Here is a 17,328-nt window from a genome sequence, read left to right as displayed (position 1 = left end):
TATCCTTCCTGTTTGGCCCTGTCCGGGGGTATCATCGGATGGGGCCACAGTGTCTCCTGACCCCTCCTGTCCCAGCCTCCAGTATTTATGCTGCAGTAGTTTATGTGTCGGGGGGCTAGGGTCAGTTTGTTATATCTGGAGTACTTCTGTCTCATCCGGTGTCCTGTGTGAATTTAAGTATGCTCTCTCTAATTCTCTCCTTCTCTCATTCTTTCTCTCTCTCGGAAGACCTGAGCCCTAGGACCATGCTTCAGAACTACCTGGCATGATGCCTCCTTGCTGTCCCCAGTCCACCTGGCCATGCTGCTGCTCCAGTTTCAACTGTTCTGCCTGCGGCTATGGAATCCAGACCTGTTCACCGGACGTGCTACCTGTCCCAGACCTATTATTTGACCATGCTGGTCATTTATGAACATTTGAACATCTTGACCATGTTCTGTTATAATCTCCACCCGGCACAGCCAGAAGAGGACTGGCCACCCCTCATAGCCTGGCTCCTCTCTAGGTTTCTTCCTATGTTATGGCCTTTCTAGGGAGTTTTTCCTAGCCAACGTGCTTCAACACCTGCATTGCTTGCTGTTTGGGGTTTTAGGCTGGGTTTCTGTACAGCACTTTGAGATATCAGCTGATGTACGAAGGGCTATATTAATACATTTGATTTGATTTGATTTGAAAAGGTCTATGGATCGTCTCGCAAAGATGAGAATGTCCAGATCTTGGCCATCAATCAGACCTGTTCTGCTTCTATGAGTAAGGAGTTCAGTGATGTTGAAACACCTGTATAGGTTGTGGCGTACATTAGGTCAGCCACCAGGGGGGGACTCGTTGAGGCCTGGTAACAGATGGAGTATGCATCATGATGCGATGGCTCCATCTGCTGGACATGCCAGGTCTCGATGGGCTCTCCAGCCAGGACTAATTGGGGATGATTGGGAGCTGTTGAGTAATCAAGGACAGATTGCTCACCAGCTGTGCAAGGCCCATAAAGCTGCCAGAAGGGCAGCACACAGGAGGAATGGGGGAAGAAAGGACTCCCGTGGTATGGTTGACGGTTGCAGAGGTAAGAATAGGAAGTTCAGTTTTGTGCCCGACAGGATACCGCCAGACCTGGAATACCCGAAGACTGCATCCCGGAGAGGAGACCCATCATTTTCTTTTTGATCTATTATTTAAATAATCACCCTTTAAACTGAGCTAATACTTCTCTGTCCGTGTCTGATATTGGTAAACGTCTTGACCAAACCCCTGGTCTGCCACAAGGTATAGATGTTTAAACACCAGTATGGGTATAGATGTTTAAACACCAGTATGGGTATAGATGTTGACACACCAGTATGGGTATAGATGTTTAAACACCAGTATGGGTATAGATGTTTAAACACCAGTATGGGTATAGATGTTGAGACACCGGTATGGGTATTGATGTTTAAACACCAGTATGGGTATAGATGTTGAGACACCGGTATGGGTATTGATGTTTAAACACCAGTATGGGTATAGATGTTGACACACCAGTATGGGTATAGATGTTGACACACCAGTATGGGTATAGATGTTGACACACCGGTATGGGTATAGATGTTGACACACCGGTATGGGTATAGATGTTGACACACCAGTATGGGTATAGATGTTGACACCCCAGTATGGGTATATATGTTGACACACCGGTATGGGTATTGATGTTTAAACACCAGTATGGGTATAGATGTTGACACACCAGTATGGGTATAGATGTTGACACACCAGTATGGGTATAGATGTTGACACACCGGTATGGGTATAGATGTTTAAACACCAGTATGGGTATAGATGTTGACACACTGGTATGGGTATAGATGTTTAAACACCAGTATGGGTATAGATGTTGACACACCAGTATGGGTATAGATGTTGACACACTGGTATGGGTATAGATGTTTAAACACCAGTATGGGTATAGATGTTGACACACCAGTATGGGTATAGATGTTGACACACTGGTATGGGTATAGATGTTGACACACTGGTATGGGTATAGATGTTGACACACCAGTATGGGTATAGATGTTGAGACACTGGTATGCGTATAGATGTTGACACACTGGTATGCGTATAGATGTTGACACACTGGTATGGGTATAGATGTTGACACACTGGTATGGGTATAGATGTTGACACACTGGTATGGGTATAGATGTTGACACACTGGTATGGGTATAGATGTTGACACACTGGTATGGGTATAGATGTTGACACACCGGTATGGGTATAGATGTTGAGACACCGGTATGGGTATAGATGTTGACACACCGGTATAGATGTTGACACACCGGTATGGGTATAGATGTTGACACACCGGTATAGATGTTGACACACCGGTATGGGTATAGATGTTGACACACTGGTATGGGTATAGATGTTGAGACACTGGTATGGGTATATATGTTGAGACACTGGTATGGGTATAGATGTTTAAACACCAGTATGGGTATAGATGTTGACACACCAGTATGGGTATAGATGTTGAGACACTGGTATGCGTATAGATGTTGACACACTGGTATGCGTATAGATGTTGACACACTGGTATGGGTATAGATGTTGACACACTGGTATGGGTATAGATGTTGACACACTGGTATGGGTATAGATGTTGACACACTGGTATGGGTATAGATGTTGACACACCGGTATGGGTATAGATGTTGAGACACCGGTATGGGTATAGATGTTGACACACCGGTATAGATGTTGACACACCGGTATGGGTATAGATGTTGACACACCGGTATAGATGTTGACACACCGGTATGGGTATAGATGTTGACACACTGGTATGGGTATAGATGTTGAGACACTGGTATGGGTATAGATGTTGAGACACTGGTATGGGTATAGATGTTGACACACTGGTATGGGTATAGATGTTGACACACTGGTATGGGTATAGATGTTGACACACTGGTATGGGTATAGATGTTGACACACTGGTATGGGTATAGATGTTGAGACACTGGTATGGGTATAGATGTTGACACACTGGTATGGGTATAGATGTTGACACACTGGTATGGGTACAGATGTTGACACACTGGTATGGGTACAGATGTTGACACACTGGTATGGGTATAGATGTTGACACACTGGTATGGGTATAGATGTTGACACACCGGTATGGGCATAGATGTTGAGACACCGGTATGGGTATAGATGTTGACACACCGGTATAGATGTTGACACACTGGTATGTGTATAGATGTTGACACACCGGTATAGATGTTGACACACCGGTATGGGTATAGATGTTGACACACTGGTATGGGTATAGATGTTGACACACTGGTATGGGTATAGATGTTGACACACTGGTATGGGTATAGATGTTGAGACACCGGTATGGGTATAGATGTTGACACACCGGTATGGGTATAGATGTTGACACACCGGTATGGGTATAGATGTTGACACACTGGTATGGGTATAGATGTTGACACACCGGTATGGGTATAGATGTTGACACACCGGTATGGGTATAGATGTTGAGACACCGGTATAGATTTTGAGACACCGGTATGGGTATAGATGTTGACACACCGGTATGGGTATAGATGTTGAGACACCGGTATAGATGTTGAGACACAGGTATAGATGTTGACACACCGGTATGGGTATAGATGTTGACACACTGGTATGGGTATAGATGTTGACACACCGGTATGGGTATAGATGTTGACACTGGTATGGGTATAGATGTTGAGACACTGGTATGGGTATAGATGTTGAGACACCAGTATAGATGTTGAGGCACCGGTATGGGTATAGATGTTGACACACCGGTATGGGTATAGATGTTGAGACACCGGTATGGGTATAGATGTTGACACACTGGTATGGGTATAGATGTTGAGACACCGGTATGGGTATAGATGTTGACACACTGGTATGGGTATAGATGTTGAGACACCAGTATAGATGTTGAGACACCGGTATGGGTATAGATGTTGACACACTGGTATGGGTATAGATGTTGACACACTGGTATGGGTATAGATGTTGACATACTGGTATGGGTATAGATGTTGACATACTGGTATGGGTATAGATGTTGACACACCGGTATGGGTATAGATGTTGACACACCGGTATGGGTATAGATGTTGACACACTGGTATGGGTATAGATGTTGAGACACCGGTATGGGTATAGATGTTGACACACTGGTATGGGTATAGATGTTGACACACTGGTATGGGTATAGATGTTGACACACTGGTATGGGTATAGATGTTGACACACTGGTATGGGTATAGATGTTGACACACTGGTATGGGTATAGATGTTGACACACTGGTATGGGTATAGATGTTGACACACTGGTATGGGTATAGATGTTGACACACTGGTATGGGTATAGATGTTGACACACTGGTATGGGTATAGATGTTGACACACTGGTATGGGTATAGATGTTGACACACTGGTATGGGTATAGATGTTGACACACCGGTATGGGTATACATGTTGACACACCAGTATGGGTATAGATGTTGAGACACCGGTATGGGTATAGATGTTGAGACACCGGTATAGATGTTGAGACACCGGTATAGATGTTGAGACACCGGTATAGATGTTGACACACCGGTATTGGTATAGATGTTGAGACACCAGTATGGGTATAGATGTTGAGACACCGGTATAGATGTTGACACACCGGTATGGGTATAGATGTTGACACACTGGTATGGGTATAGATGTTGAGACACTGGTATGGGTATAGATGTTGAGACACCAGTATAGATGTTGAGACACCGGTATGGGTATAGATGTTGACACACTGGTATGGGTATAGATGTTGAGACACCGGTATGGGTATAGATGTTGACACACTGGTATGGGTATAGATGTTGAGACACCGGTATGGGTATAGATGTTGACACACTGGTATGCGTATAGATGTTGACACACCGGTATGGGTATAGATGTTGACATACAGGTATGGGTATAGATGTTGACATACAGGTATGGGTATAGATGTTGACACACCGGTATGGGTATAGATGTTGACACACCGGTATGGGTATAGATGTTGACACACTGGTATGGGTATAGATGTTGACACACCGGTATGGGTATAGATGTTGACACACTGGTATGGGTATAGATGTTGACACACTGGTATGGGTATAGATGTTGACACACTGGTATGGGTATAGATGTTGACACACTGGTATGGGTATAGATGTTGACACACTGGTATGGGTATAGATGTTGACACACTGGTATGGGTATAGATGTTGAGACACCAGTATGGGTATAGATGTTGAGACACTGGTATAGATGTTGATACACCGGTATGGGTATAGATGTTGACACACCGGTATGGGTATAGATGTTGACACACTGGTATGGGTATAGATGTTGACACACTGGTATGGGTATAGATGTTGACACACTGGTATGGGTATAGATGTTGACACACCGGTATGGGTATAGATGTTGACACACCAGTATGGGTATAGATGTTGAGACACCAGTATGGGTATAGATGTTGACACACCGGTATAGATGTTGAGACACCGGTATAGATGTTGACACACCGGTATAGATGTTGACAAACCGGTATGGGTATAGATGTTGAGACACCAGTATGGGTATAGATGTTGAGACACCGGTATAGATGTTGAGACACCAGTATGGGTATAGATGTTGAGACACCGGTATAGATGTTGAGACACCAGTATGGGTATAGATGTTGACACACCGGTATGGGTATAGATGTTGACACACCGGTATGGGCATAGATGTTGAGACACCGGTATGGGTATAGATGTTGACACACCGGTATGGGTATAGATGTTGACACACCGGTATGGGTATAGATGTTGACACACCGGTATGGGTATAGATGTTGACACACTGGTATGGGTATAGATGTTGACACACTGGTATGGGTATAGATGTTGACACACCGGTATGGGCATAGATGTTGAGACACCGGTATGGGTATAGATGTTGACACACCGGTATAGATGTTGACACACCGGTATGGGTATAGATGTTGACACACCGGTATAGATGTTGACACACTGGTATGGGTATAGATGTTGACACACTGGTATGGGTATAGATGTTGAGACACCGGTATGGGTATAGATGTTGACACACCGGTATGGGTATAGATGTTGACACACCGGTATGGGTATAGATGTTGACACACTGGTATGGGTATAGATGTTGACACACTGGTATGGGTATAGATGTTGACACACTGGTATGGGTATAGATGTTGACACACCGGTATGGGTATAGATGTTGACACACCAGTATGGGTATAGATGTTGAGACACCAGTATAGATGTTGACACACCGGTATAGATGTTGAGACACCGGTATAGATGTTGACACACCGGTATAGATGTTGACAAACCGGTATGGGTATAGATGTTGAGACACCAGTATGGGTATAGATGTTGAGACACCGGTATAGATGTTGAGACACCAGTATGGGTATAGATGTTGAGACACCGGTATAGATGTTGAGACACCAGTATGGGTATAGATGTTGACACACTGGTATGGGTATAGATGTTGACACACTGGTATGGGTATAGATGTTGACACACTGGTATGGGTATAGATGTTGAGACACTGGTATGGGTATATATGTTGAGACACTGGTATGGGTATAGATGTTGACACACTGGTATGGGCATAGATGTTGACACACCGGTATGGGCATAGATGTTGAGACACCGGTATGGGTATAGATGTTGACACACCGGTATGGGTATAGATGTTGACACACCGGTATGGGTATAGATGTTGACACACTGGTATGGGTATAGATGTTGACACACTGGTATGGGTATAGATGTTGACACACTGGTATGGGTATAGATGTTGACACACCGGTATGGGCATAGATGTTGAGACACCGGTATGGGTATAGATGTTGACACACCGGTATAGATGTTGACACACCGGTATGGGTATAGATGTTGACACACCGGTATAGATGTTGACACACTGGTATGGGTATAGATGTTGACACACTGGTATGGGTATAGATGTTGAGACACCGGTATGGGTATAGATGTTGACACACCGGTATGGGTATAGATGTTGACACACCGGTATGGGTATAGATGTTGACACACTGGTATGGGTATAGATGTTGACACACCGGTATGGGTATAGATGTTGAGACACCAGTATAGATGTTGAGACACCGGTATGGGTATAGATGTTGACACACCGGTATGGGTATAGATGTTGAGACACCGGTATGGGTATAGATGTTGAGACACCGGTATGGGTATAGATGTTGACACACCGGTATGGGTATAGATGTTGACACACTGGTATGGGTATAGATGTTGAGACACCGGTATGGGTATAGATGTTGACACACTGGTATGGGTATAGATGTTGACACACCGGTATGGGTATAGATGTTGACACACCGGTATGGGTATAGATGTTGAGACACCGGTATGGGTATAGATGTTGACACACTGGTATGGGTATAGATGTTGAGACACCGGTATGGGTATAGATGTTGAGACACCGGTATAGATGTTGAGACACCGGTATGGGTATAGATGTTGACACACTGGTATGCGTATAGATGTTGACACACCGGTATGGGTATAGATGTTGACATACTGGTATGGGTATAGATGTTGACACACCGGTATGGGTATAGATGTTGACACACCGGTATGGGTATAGATGTTGACACACTGGTATGGGTATAGATGTTGACACACTGGTATGGGTATAGATGTTGAGACACCGGTATGGGTATAGATGTTGACACACTGGTATGGGTATAGATGTTGACACACTGGTATGGGTATAGATGTTGACACACTGGTATGGGTATAGATGTTGACACACTGGTATGGGTATAGATGTTGACACACTGGTATGGGTATAGATGTTGAGACACCGGTATAGATGTTGAGACACCAGTATAGATGTTGAGACACCGGTATGGGTATAGATGTTGACACACTGGTATGGGTATAGATGTTGACACACTGGTATGGGTATAGATGTTGACACACTGGTATGGGTATAGATGTTGACACACCGGTATGGGTATAGATGTTGACACACCAGTATGGGTATAGATGTTGAGTCACCAGTATGGGTATAGATGTTGACACACCGGTATAGATGTTGAGACACCGGTATAGATGTTGAGACACCGGTATAGATGTTGAGACACCAGTATGGGTATAGATGTTGAGACACCGGTATAGATGTTGACACACCGGTATGGGTATAGATATTGACACACCGGTATAGATGTTGACACACCGGTATGGGTATAGATGTTGACACACCGGTATGGGTATAGATGTTGAGACACTGGTATGGGTATAGATGTTGACACACCGGTATGGGTATAGATGTTGACACACCGGTATGGGTATAGATGTTGACACACCGGTATAGATGTTGACACACCGGTATGGGTATAGATGTTGACACACCGGTATGGGTATAGATGTTGACACACCGGTATGGGTATAGATGTTGACACACCGGTATGGGTATAGATGTTGACACACCGGTATAGATGTTGACACACCGGTATGGGTATAGATGTTGACACACCGGTATGGGTATAGATGTTGACACACCGGTATGGGTATAGATATTGACACACCGGTATAGATGTTGACACACGGGTATGGGTATAGATGTTGACACACCGGTATGGGTATAGATGTTGAGACACTGGTATGGGTATAGATGTTGACACACTGGTATGGGTATAGATGTTGACACACTGGTATGGGTATAGATGTTGACACACTGGTATGGGTATAGATGTTGACACAATGGTATGGGTATAGATGTTGACACAATGGTATGGGTATAGATGTTGACACAATGGTATGGGTATAGATGTTGAGACACCGGTATAGATGTTGACACACCGGTATGGGTATAGATGTTGACACACCGGTATGGGTATAGATGTTGACACAATGGTATGGGTATACATTTACATTTACATTTAAGTCATTTAGCAGACGCTCTTGTCCAGAGCGACTTACAAATTGGTGCATTCACCTTATGACATCCGATAGATGTTGACACACTGGTATGGGTATAGATGTTGACACACTGGTATGGGTATAGATGTTGACACACTGGTATGGGTATAGATGTTGAGACACCGGTATGGGTATAGATGTTGAGACACCGGCATGGGTCGAGCTTTGTACACAGCATTTTTTAGACTCAAGTCTTCTATTTGTTTGACCCATAGATAAAGTAACCACTTACAAAGTGAAGTGGAATAGTTGTCACAGAAGACACGTCTTTGTACTCTCGAGCGTATTCTCTGTTTTAACACCCACTTCCATGTTGGAACGGGGTCTCTCTCTGCATCTTTGCTCAGATGTGTGTGTGTGTGTGTGTTCGTGGAGAGTGATTTATCTGTATTTGACAGGTATGTAAAGGGATTCTTCAATTTTAACGAGACCAATACATCTCTTCTTGCTGCGTCCCTGTATTCCGTGGTGTGTGTAGGCAGCTAACAGAATGAATGCCAGAAACACCACTCTTATGTATTCTGTACTGCACATTCAATGTTCCCTTTGAGTCAAGCCCTTAGTCCCTATTATTGTTGCCCTGATATTCCACCCTGGGTTCAGGAAAGGTTGTGAAGACTTCTGGGGTCATGGAATCAACATAATGGAGTGTGTTGCTAGATTATAACACAGTTTGGATTTCTCAGAGGCTGGGCACATGTATCTATCTTCAAAAATGTTTTCTTTCATTCCTCAAGACATCATTATATACCCCAAGGGTATATAAGAGCAGGCAAACTCTGACTCCTTTTATCGTGAGCTGTACGTGCCCCATTTCTCACCCACCTGAGAGTACTTAAACTCTCCACCACACAGTAAGAGACTCGCTCGGATCGGTGTACCTGTAGTGTACCTGTGATAAGAGGTGAAGCCAGGAGCAGGAGACTCACTGGAAAAACAAGCCAACATTTCTAAACACACTGTATGGCAAAGGAACTAACCAGCCTGAAGTCAGAGAAAGCTGAAGACTTGGGTTCCTGTAGCTCAGTTGGTAGAGCATGGCGCTTGTAACGCCAGGGTAGTGGGTTCTATCCCCGGGACCACCCATACGTAGAATGTATGCACACATGACTGTAAGTCGCTTTGGATAAAAGCGTCTGCTAAATAGCATATATTATTATTATTATTACAACACACTGGAGACAAGGCGCCGGTCATTCACTAGTGTAAGAAACATTCATGAAATTACTTTGAGAATAATTTTGTAATACTCTAATTAGTGTTTTGTATTTAATGTTACTTTTGTCTTGCTTTTCTGTGTATTGTTGATTTATTGTATTATATTTAGTAAGATGAATTTACACTGCTCTCTGGTGTCTGTGAGATTGCTTATGTTTTAAGGCAGGAGAAAAGTCAACAATATATATTTTTTAAGAAATAGAGTTGGCCGAGGATAAATAATATTGACAGCAATTTAGCATGTGTTTCATTATACAGGACATTACAAGGTTACAATACAAATGTATTTACTCACAGTGCATACTGATTTCTGACTGTGTGATGCGAGTGGCAACGCATTAACACATTGATGTATAATACAGTGAGAATATCTAGCGTACTGATAGGGTGTTTGTATGATATGCTACACAATTGGTATAGGAGAAGGTACTGTGTTTATATCCAGTGAAGTAGGAGTTTAAAGTGACCTTCATTTTTTCACTGAGTATAAATCTAAAAGTAATATTTCAATGAGCAAGTAATCTCTCGTGGACTGACTACGTAAAGCACAAATGGTACTGTCGATCTGACACAACAGGATGCGCAAGATAACAAGCATAATTAGGTCTGGTGCTTGGGTTTATCCTCACTGGCTATTTGGACAAATCACGATTTCGCAAGGTGTCAGCATCCTTCGAATTTCAGAAGAGGAGGGTACATTTGGACAATAGACTTGACGCTCTTCGTTCTGGTTCCGATCCTCGTTCTATCTCTTCTCTTAACACATATGGACCCAGAACTTAATCAAGTCAATCTGACCAATTACGCAAGACTTTAGTTCTGGGTTAACCAAGAGTAAATAGTCAGTGAATATGAATGTACTGTATCACAAGAGAATAAAACACTGTCTTTTCTTTCTATTGGCTGGCTGTGTTGCCTGGTGGGCTCATAGAGTGGGTTTAAAGTATGGCTGGCTTGTCTCCTCCTGCTGCCTCATGCCCTCCTGCTGCTGACCCTAATGGCCATAACTCTGGTGTCCTCCAGCTACCCTCAGCCACGCCTCCGACCCATACACAGGTAAGACTCAGTATCCCAATAACTTGTCCTTTCTCCCTCTAAGGCAGAAGACAGAGTGAATCTCAAGTGTTTCCTAGTTCTTCCTGTCCTGTATCTTTCATCTTGTCCATGTCTCCTTCTCAAAATGTCAGAGGTAAGCAGGAGAGAGGGATTGAGGACAGGACTTGTCTTCTCTGCCATTTTGAAAAGGAGGCGAGACGGTCGAAAGAGGTCATGGGGAACAAGTAAACAATTTTGAAATGATCCCAGATTTATTGTTTATCCCCCTTGTCCCCAAAATCAACTCTTTTACTGTTGCAATTTGAGAATACGACACCATGGTAGTGAGATCAATCTTTCTATTGTAGTGAACACAATTGTTCCGAAATGGAAGTTATATCTATAGAAATGGTTCTGTCGTTCCCAGTGACATCCATTGTTCCTATATGGAAGTGAGTTCTATCATTCCTGTTATTTTGTCTGCTTCTAGAGGCACCTCTCCAGGCGATCCAGGAGACAAGCGGGAGTATTGGGAGGTTCTCTGGCCCTCCATCTCGCTCCGTGATCGGAGCAAGCAGATGATGTCAGCCCCAGACTTTGGTGCGGCCAAGTGCAAGGCAGAGCTCCTGGGGGAGCAGTGGCTCCCAATGGTGGGCCAGTCGCAGATGGACGAGGACATGGCCAAGGGCTGGCTGGGTGACTGGGCTCTGCAGGGATCTAACAATGAGGAGAAGAGGAACATCGTGGTGGCAGATTATGCAGCGTTCAGGGAGAAGAGTAAGCTGCTAACTGCCATTTAGAGAAAGAAGTGGCTTAACTCCTATACGCAGAAACTGTTGGTTGTCAACTCCCAGTTGTAATATGACTGCTAAGCCTATACAGTGCCTTGCGAAAGTATTCGGCCCCCTTGAACTTTGTGACCTTTTTCCACATTTCAGGCTTCAAACATAAAGATATAAAACTGTATTTTTTTGTGAAGAATCAACAAGTGGGACACAATCATGAAGTGGAACGACATTTATTGGATATTTCAAACTTTTTTAACAAATCAAAAACTGAAAAATTGGGCGTGCAAAATTATTCAGCCCCCTTAAGTTAATGCTTTGTAGCGCCACCTTTTGCTGCGATTACAACTGTAAGTCGCTTTGGGTATGTCTCTATCAGTTTTGCACATCGAGAGACTGACATTTTTTCCCATTCCTCCTTGCAAAACAGCTCGAGCTCAGTGAGGTTGGATGGAGAGCATTTGTGAACAGCAGTTTTCAGTTCTTTCCACAGATTCTCGATTGGATTCAGGTCTGGACTTTGACTTGGCCATTCTAACACCTGGATATGTTTATTTTGAAACCATTCCATTGTAGATTTTGCTTTATGTTTTGGATCATTGTCTTGTTGGAAGACAAATCTCCGTCCCAGTCTCAGGTCTTTTGCAGACTCCATCAGGTTTTCTTCCAGAATGTTCCTGTATTTGGCTCCATCCATCTTCCCATCAATTTTAACCATCTTCCCTGTCCCTGCTGAAGAAAAGCAGGCCCAAACCATGATGCTGCCACCACCATGTTTGACAGTGGGGATGGTGTGTTCAGGGTGATGAGCTGTGTTGCTTTTACGCCAAACATAGCGTTTTGCATTGTTGCCAAAAAGTTCAATTTTGGTTTCATCTGACCAGAGCACATTCTTCCACATGTTTGGTGTGTCTCCCAGGTGGCTTGTGGCAAACTTTAAACAACACTTTTTATGGATATCTTGAAGAAATGGCTTTCTTCTTGCCGCACTTCCATAAAGGCCAGATTTGTGCAATATACGACTGATTGTTGTCCTATGGACAGAGTCTCCCACCTCAGCTGTAGATCTCTCCAGTACATCCAGAGTGATCATGGGCCTCTTGGCTGCATCTCTGATCAGTCTTCTCCTTGTATGAGCTGAAAGTTTAGAGGGATGGCCAGGTCTTGGTAGATTTGCAGTGGTCTGATACTCCTTCCATTTCAATATTATCGCTTGCACATTGCTCCTTGGGATGTTTAAAGCTTGGGAAATCTTTTTGTATCCAAATCTGGCTTTAAACTTCTTCACAACAGTATCTCGGACCTGCCTGGTGTGTTCCTTGTTCTTCATGATGCTCTCTGCGCTTTTAACGGACCTCTGAGACTATCACAGTGCAGGTGCATTTATACGGAGACTTGATTACACACAGGTGGATTGTATTTATCATCATTAGTCATTTAGGTCAACATTGGATCATTCAGAGATCCTCACTGAACTTCTGGAGAGAGTTTGCTGCACTGAAAGTAAAGGGGCTAATTTTGCACGCCCAATTTCAGTTTTTGACTTGTTAAAAAAGTTTGAAATATCCAATAAATGTCGTTCCACTTCATGATTGTGTCCCACTTGTTGTTGATTCTTCACAAAAAAATACAGTTTTATATCTTTATGTTTGAAGCCTGAAATGTGGCAAAAGGTCGTAAAGTTCAAGGGGGCCGAATACTTTCGCAAGGCACTGTACATAACGTACCCTGATTTGAATAAAGTATTTAATATTGTACACTGATTGAAATAATGACATTTTATTTCCGAATTGAAAAGTCAATAAAAATATTTATATTAATCTTGGCCATGTTCTGTTATCTCCACCCGGCACAGCCAGAAGAGGACTGGCCACCCCTCATAGCCTGGTTCCTCTCTAGGTTTTTTCCTAGGTTTTGGTCTTTCTAGGGAGATTTTCCTAGCCAACGTGCTTCTACATCCGCATTGCTTGCTGTTCAGGGTTTTAGGCTGGGTTTCTGTACAGCACTTTGTGACATCAGCTGATGTAAGAAGGGCTTTATGAATAGATTTGATTGATTTATCAGATCTTTGTGTGATGTTTGATGAAGAATAAACTCTGGATATGGAGCATCAGTCGACACAGGATATACATGCATATGTCTATGTACATATTTTGATCCAGTTTAATTCCTAATTGAAGTAATGAATACGTTGAGATACTTCCATGGCGATGGCGCCATCGTTGTACAGCTGTGGGTCTACCATGGGACTGTTCATATGATGTTAATGAGCCTAAAATAAAACAAATGATTGATCACTGTATTCATATGGTTATTGTTCCTCCGTGGTTCCATTGTGTTTATGTTTAATCTTTTTGTCAAATGTAAATTCAGTTTTCTGTTTTATCTGATGAACTTAACTGATGGTTTCTTCAGTCTGGTGGAAGGTGAAATACAGTGGTGTGAAACTCATTCCATGGCGGGCCTAGTGTCTGCCGGGTTTTGGTTTTTCCTTTCAATTAAGACCTAGACAACCAGGTGAGGAGAGTTCCTTACTAATCAGTGACCTTAATTCATTAAATCATCTACAAGGGTGGAGCGAAAACCTGCAGACACAAGGCACACTGGAATGAGCTTGGTGTAATATACAGCAGGGTTAGGGTTAATTGAAAAGCAGTTGTAATTTACTTCTCGTAGGGACTGCAACCTGAGGTGGGTTGCAGGGTGCTTGATTTGAAGGTCACTTCCGAATGAGCCGTCATCTGTGCAGGAACATTGACTTTAAAAGGTGCAATGTCGACAGGACTCTACAACGCGCCTCACATTGAATCCTGGCCTGCATTTTGTACATACGTGTGAGTGCGTGTGTGTGTGTGCATCTGTGTCTGTCTGTGTGCGTTTCAGAGTGTGTGTGTATGGGTATGTGCATGCCTGAGCGTGTGCGTGTGTCTGTGTGCCTGTGTGTGTATGTGTCTGTGTGTGTGTGTGCGTTTCCATGTGTGTGCGTGCTAAGAACTTGGACTGCAGATGGTGATCTATTCCCTAACACCCAAGTTATGATGTGTTTAAAATGGAATATTTATGATGAGAAAATAAATGGGGGTCAAAGCTAAATACACCAGCCTGACCCCATTACTTCTGGTGAGTGGACCATTAATCTGGTGATGCGGCAGACCTGTGATTTACGAGTCTCTCTCTCTCTCTCTCTCTCTCTCCTCTCTCCTCTCTCCTCTCTTCTCTCTTCTCTCTCTCTCTCTATATATAAAGTTTATTATCATGTTTTACATATACTGTACATATGACAATATAGGCAGACTCGTGGCTATAATAAGTAGAGAGCTGTCATTCAGAAACATGTGTATTTTTATGTATGTGTACATGCGTGCCTGAGCGTGTGTGCGTTTATTTGTGTGTGTGTGTGTGTGTGTGTTTATTTGTGTGTGTGTGCGTTAGACTCCGACCTCCTGTATTGGTTCCTTATTGTCCAGGTAAAGTGTGGTAGATGAATGACAGGGCAACATTTTAATTTCTGCCTAAATAGACGTACCCAAACGTAATTATTTTTCATGAGATGGCCATAAATAATAACTGGTTATGTTTCATAGTTTTACAAAGGTCTGGAACTCACCTTTCTGGTTAACATAGGAAGACATTGCTGAGGTGTACTCACTTTTGCGAACACTAGCTCAAGTACATAGTACAAATATTATATAATTATAGAAAATCAGAGGGGCTTGAAATGACTGAAATGCTTTCTAAATATAAGGACAATTAAATTGTAAACAACTTACTATCAGATTTGACATTTCTTATCACTGTAAAATAAATATGATCATGCTTAGTGACAGTATAATATTGGCACTATTTCATATAATTGCCAAGAGATAATTTTCCACTTAACGTCCACTGAGAGACGCAGAGACACCGTCCAAATGTGTGCAGTCGTTACAACTTCAGTTTTAAGAACAAAGTGATTTCGTCCACCTGTGTCCAAGAGAAAGTGGTCTTAGTTCAATTCTTATGAAATCATTTCATATTTGTTCATGTTGACAGCTCTAAATCTGGCTAAGAGTTTAACAGGAAATCATTCCTTTGTCAGGATAAGCCAGAAGTTATGCAAATATGGGGTCTGAAAACTGAAACTGCAAGTCAGCCCTGCTGGGAGAGTGGGAGTGGAGAGCAGAGAGATGGGGCAAGGTTTGTCAAGTCTAACTTAATTTCTAGAACAATGACCACTCATAACCCGCCCACAAGGCCTGAAAAACTAGCCCCCAAAAAATGTTTTGCAGCAAAAGAGGAGTTGCCACATGAGCAGGAAGTAGGCAGCTAGCTAGTGCTGTTAGTTCCTTCCCGCTGGGCACAGGTGTCGTTTCAACGTCTACTTTTGATTTAAATGTTTTTGAGATGTCAATTAATGTGAATTCAATGTCAAATCAAAAACAAAATCACCCTGCCATTAGGTTTAGGTAAAACATTTGGTGAAAAAAAGACGAAATTCCCTTAATCCAATCAGTTTTCCACGTTGATTCGAAGTCATCAGATTTAATAGTTAACCAGTTTTTGACCAGTGGGTTGTTCTCACATCACTTGACCTGCACGTCATGACATGTGCTGGCGCTGCTCTCCTCCTGCTTGCTCTCTCAACACACACACACACACACACACACACACACACACACACACACACACACACACACACACACACACACACACACACACACACACACACACACACACACACACACACACACACACACACACACACACACCCCTCCGCTCCGGCCTTCCCCCTCCCTCCTTCCCCACCACTCACTCTCCCAGCAACAGCCTGCCTCACTGCCTGATAGTCAGCAGCAGCAGGTCACAGTGAAATTCATAGATAGTGAAAAAAGAAGAGAAATGCAATGGCAGCCGGACACCTGCATCCCGCGACCAATACAACCGCAACATTGTTTTCAAAGTTGCCCAGTTTGCAGGAAAACCGTGGACATAGCAACCCTGGTTGGGACTTTCTTGCAATATAAAACACTGAACCCCAAGACATTCACAGAATTCTTTGTACACCAAAATGTCTGTTGGAACCGGTCAAGAAATGCTCAAAGTCCCCCAAATAGGGACTTAACATCTAAGAGTTAAAGACTAAGGCTTGCCTCTTCATCTGTCCTGTTTGGACATTCGTTCTGTAGTCATCTGCAACAATGTTCATTGGTTATTTCTTGTCTAGGGTCCAAGGGGAAGTGGCCATAGAATCAGAA

At 43.1% G+C, this 17,328-nt stretch overlaps 1 protein-coding gene across 1 annotated transcript; it reads left to right on the top strand.

The window, feature by feature from the left end:
- Positions 1-10,899: 10,899 nt before the first annotated feature.
- On the top strand, positions 10,900-12,133 carry pth2 (parathyroid hormone 2). The gene is made up of 2 exons (XM_046364678.1): positions 10,900-11,330; positions 11,800-12,133. The coding sequence occupies exons 1-2, from the start codon at positions 11,272-11,274 to the stop codon at positions 12,107-12,109; spliced, it is 369 nt and encodes a 122-aa protein (XP_046220634.1). The 5' UTR covers positions 10,900-11,271; the 3' UTR covers positions 12,110-12,133.
- Positions 12,134-17,328: the final 5,195 nt, after the last annotated feature.

Source organism: Oncorhynchus gorbuscha, linkage group LG10, assembly GCF_021184085.1.
Source record: "Oncorhynchus gorbuscha isolate QuinsamMale2020 ecotype Even-year linkage group LG10, OgorEven_v1.0, whole genome shotgun sequence".
Taxonomy (NCBI): domain Eukaryota; kingdom Metazoa; phylum Chordata; class Actinopteri; order Salmoniformes; family Salmonidae; genus Oncorhynchus; species Oncorhynchus gorbuscha.
Note: the sequence above shows the minus strand (reverse complement) of the source record. Positions and strands in the feature narration are given on the sequence as shown.

Excerpts from the sequence above, each read along its gene's own strand:
- pth2 (XM_046364678.1), top strand. The coding sequence starts at position 11,272 with ATGGCCATAACTCTGGTGTCCTCCAGCTACCCTCAGCCACGCCTCCGA. Across the intron at positions 11,331-11,799 it reads CGCCTCCGACCCATACACAG|AGGCACCTCTCCAGGCGATC; the intron begins GTAAGACTCAGT and ends GTCTGCTTCTAG.